Below are 3,946 nucleotides of genomic sequence, written 5' to 3'. Positions count from 1 at the left end.
TTTCATTAAAGGAAATGGATCATGTGTGATATTTCCCACATTGTGTTTTGTTTTCCACACACTCAGACACCTTTGTGCGGGTATTCCTCAGTTGTAATTCTTGAGCTGACTCATAAACTGTTTTTAAGTAGTCTGGGTGTTTAGGCCTTCAGTGATGCTGTTCCTCTGCTTCAGGTGTCTGCTTCGGCGGCACATTGTCTGGCCCATAGTGTGCTTTGGAGGTGGAGGGGACATTAATGTTGGGGTCTCCATTGTTGGCTGTGTCTATCTGGTTGCTCTTGCCTAGGCTCTTGATGATGTTCAGGTTTGTGCGGGCGGTTTCAATGAAGCTGTTTTCCAGCAGCCAGCCGTCAGACTCGGAGTTGGGATCTCCCTGCCTCAGCACGTTTTCCAGGGAAGTTTGTAGGTAACGGACTCCTGTCAACACTGACAGCTGAAACAAGACGCAGAGACATTTATTACTGAGAACATCAAACAAAAATTATGATATAAAAAGTCAAATGAGTAGTTTTTTTCCTCTATATGGGAATTTTGTATAGAATTTGTATCTGTAGGTGTGTGACAGATATTTTGGGAAACTGATGCAACTGAGTAGAGGACAATGGGAGAGACCACTTCAAGTGCTGCATGGATGACCCAGAGATATTAACCAAGGATTTTTACTGCAAGTGTGTGAAGCAAATGAGCAAAAACTGTGTCAATCACGTCCTTCACAACTGATAAACAAGAACTTGTAAGAGTGGTAATGTGGAAACAGCTACTGCAAGAGTGGTCGCACCAACAACCATGCAGCTCTTTTTGGGGAAAACACTCTCTTTAAAAGAGTACTGCACCAGGTTAGCATTGCACTCCTATAGAAAGTATCAGACTTGATGCAGCAGAACCAGATTTTCCTTTTTATTCCACACATTCTTCTTCATTGTCAAAACCTGGCGCCTGCCTTACCCACAATGCAACTTAACCGGTGACAGTTCAGTTGAAAGTTAACGTTTGTTATGTTACCAGAACTAATGTGGGTACTCGACCGGCTAGCCTCGAGCAGAGATGAGGAGCGGGTTTCAGAGGTCTGGAAACCTTTAACTCCACATCAACATCTTTTTTTTTTTTAATTTTCAAACTTGTAGTGTTCAGCCCCAACTGACTCATGTGACATCACCTGAGGCAATTAATCAGGCTTTGTGCAGCTCTATCTGGAGCTGCAAAAGGCTTTACACAACTTTTTTCACTTATGCAGTACCTGTAAACACACCTCAATGTGTAAATTTTAGTGCAGTTCCACTTTACGTTCGACATAAAGACCTTCTGTCGGTCCCAGCTTGTATTTTCTTACCTCAAACAGCCAAGTGATGAGGACTGCAAGGCCAATGGACTGCATGATGTAGTTGTAGTGCTCCAGCAACGCCTCCCGACACCCTTTAATCCACAGGTTTAGCTCCTCTGTCTGGTGCTCATAGTTGAAGTGGGCAGAGTTGTTGGTGATCTGCTGCTGGATGCAGGGCCGGGGGGAGTTGATGTTGCAGCAGCTGAAGGGGACTCCATCCATCAGGTACTTCCCCTCCACGTTACTCCTTAATCGGCTACACAGCAGGGTACAGAAGGAAAGGTTCAGGGTCTGTGTTGTCGGATTTGGTGCTACAGTGTGTGAAAGATTAGATCTTAGTGTATCATCTTCGAGATTAGAAAAGGTGGAGGGATATGCATTTTTTCATTTTGCTGAAAGGAGGGTAGTCTGACTTTTTAACAAGAGCACAGAAGGATGTTTTAACTTTTAAGATCACAGTGTTTCATAAAATGGCACACATAGAGGAATAACCCTGCCACCGGTTCAGGGTTTAATTTTTCCCATCAGTCAACTACCTAATAAGACTTTTATGTCACTTATGAGAGAGACATGAATATTTATGGATTTATGTTACTCCACAGCAAGTTAAAAAATGAAATATGTCGTAAAGTTTCCTATTTTATAATATTATAATTCATGGTTATCCTTTTATTTAGTATCTTTTTATTGTGAAATAGAGTGTAGCAGCAATATTTTTAATTGTTAAATGAATTTCTAAATTTATATCTTTTATTGTGAAAATTCTTATGTGATTAGACTAACCTAAACGTTTTTATATTTGCTCCTTTTAGTTATTAAGGATGAAACGAGTTGTACCAGCTCATATTTTCATATATTAGGGCGAGGGTGTTGCAACTTTACTTCTACTTACTCTACCACCTCTTTTTGAGACATGTCCAGGTAACGGTTGCTGATCCACTGGATTTGGAACCAGTCTTTATAGCCACTGTTGCCACAGCAGTGGAACTCTATCTGCAGCATGTCCACAGTGCGCTTCAGGAAACAGCGTCCTGGTGTGTCTGTGTCCTTATAGAACCTCATGGCCTCTGTCAGCCCCAGGTCCAAAGACACCTCCAGCTCCCCACGCATGCTGTAACACATCAGAGCCCCCACCAGCACGCAGAAGGTGAAGAAGAAGGTGCATATAATGTAGGGCAGCATGATCAGCTTCCAGCGCAAGAACTTGGTTGTGTCCACACAGTCGTAACAAATCTTCCCACCCAGGAAATTAATGGCACAGGCGATGAGGCCCACAGCTATAAGCATGTTGGGCATGTACTGGATGTCCCTCTCAGCCATCAGCTCCCCTCGCTTGTTGATCTCCACCTTGAGGAAGAGCCCAAGGCTGAACAGGATGGCCCCTGTCACCACTGAGATCCAGTTGAGGATCCACAGCACCTGGGCCAACTTGTCCCTCTTGGTCTTGGTGAACTTCACTCTCAAGACCGCCATTGTGTATTTGTCCTCTCTCAGTTTTTCTTTTAAGTCCGGGGGGGGGGGGGATTAAGGGTGGGACACAGGTAGATCAGGGGAGAGGAACAGGTTATCCTCCAGCGGGTGTTGGGGACTGATGGGAGGGGGATTGGTTGAACACTTCTCTGAAAGTCTTCTCATAAGCAGCTTAGCCTGGTATTCATGACTGGTATCATGTGGACGCTGCATTATGGTTATACTGTAGGTGCTGACAGCTCTGTGAGACTACAGTGGTGAGAGTATGACAAATAAATATTCTCACATTAACAACACAATTTCTTGAAATGGAAAACACTGTTAAAACAAAATGCAATGACATACGATCAGTTGTACGCAAACAGGAAACATCTACATGAGATAAACTGAGGGAGGCACAGCAACATATATTTTGATTTAAAGAACATAATAACTTCCTTTTTAAACCACTGATCCTTGCATTTCTGTCTGGAAAAAGTTACCTAAAATAAAATTTCAGAAATAGCTAACACATTGAAAATATGAATCTGAGAAAACCTCTGTACCTACCTTAGCCTGGTCAACATTCACCTTGAAAATCTGACATCATTCTTTTCTCGTTTTCAGCTTCTTTTCTCGCTAACATCTTCAGATTTAGTCCTGAGAGAAATGAGGGATCGTAGTGACACAGATAGTTTGAAGGCAGCCACAACAGCATCAGAGTGAGACTAGTAGCCAAGTCCTGACCCTCCTCCTAATCCCCTTTAATCATTAATCAGCCCTCGGCCCCACGAGGGATTTGGACCCACCTTCTGCCACCTATGCAAATCTGACTGTCCCAATACTCAATACCCAATAACCAATACAATACATAAAGTAATGACTGATGGCCATTTTTGTGTGAGTGTGTGAGTGTTTGTGTTTTCATTTGAGTCAAAAGTAAAAGTAGTAAAAAACCCTGCACATCCAACTGGACATTCTGAAGAGTGATATCTCCAGTATCTACAGCATGACCATGAGTCCACATTTGAAGTCAGATTGTAATGACAACAAATTGCTTTAGGCATGCAGAAAAAAAATAAAATTTTAAATTTTGTAAATAGTAATACTTGTGCTAACTGTGAATGATGAGTCTTGATCAGTATGTATTTGAAAATTAGCACAGTTTCACAGACT

General features: G+C 42.3%; 1 protein-coding gene across 1 annotated transcript; it reads right to left on the bottom strand.

Annotated features, from left to right (window-relative positions):
• Window positions 1-148: 148 nt before the first annotated feature.
• Window positions 149-2,794, bottom strand: prph2lb (peripherin 2-like b). Its single transcript, XM_040137399.1, has 3 exons — window positions 2,214-2,794; window positions 1,331-1,577; window positions 149-433 (listed from the first exon to the last, which is right to left on the bottom strand). Exons 1-3 carry the CDS (start codon window positions 2,792-2,794, stop codon window positions 149-151), a joined length of 1,113 nt encoding a protein of 370 aa, XP_039993333.1.
• Between the last annotated feature and the right edge of the window lie 1,152 nt (window positions 2,795-3,946).

This window comes from Xiphias gladius, chromosome 10 (assembly GCF_016859285.1).
Source record: "Xiphias gladius isolate SHS-SW01 ecotype Sanya breed wild chromosome 10, ASM1685928v1, whole genome shotgun sequence".
In the NCBI taxonomy this organism is placed as follows: Eukaryota; Metazoa; Chordata; class Actinopteri; order Istiophoriformes; family Xiphiidae; genus Xiphias; species Xiphias gladius.
The sequence above is the reverse complement of the archived record's forward strand: the minus strand, read 5'-3'. Positions and strand labels throughout refer to the sequence as shown.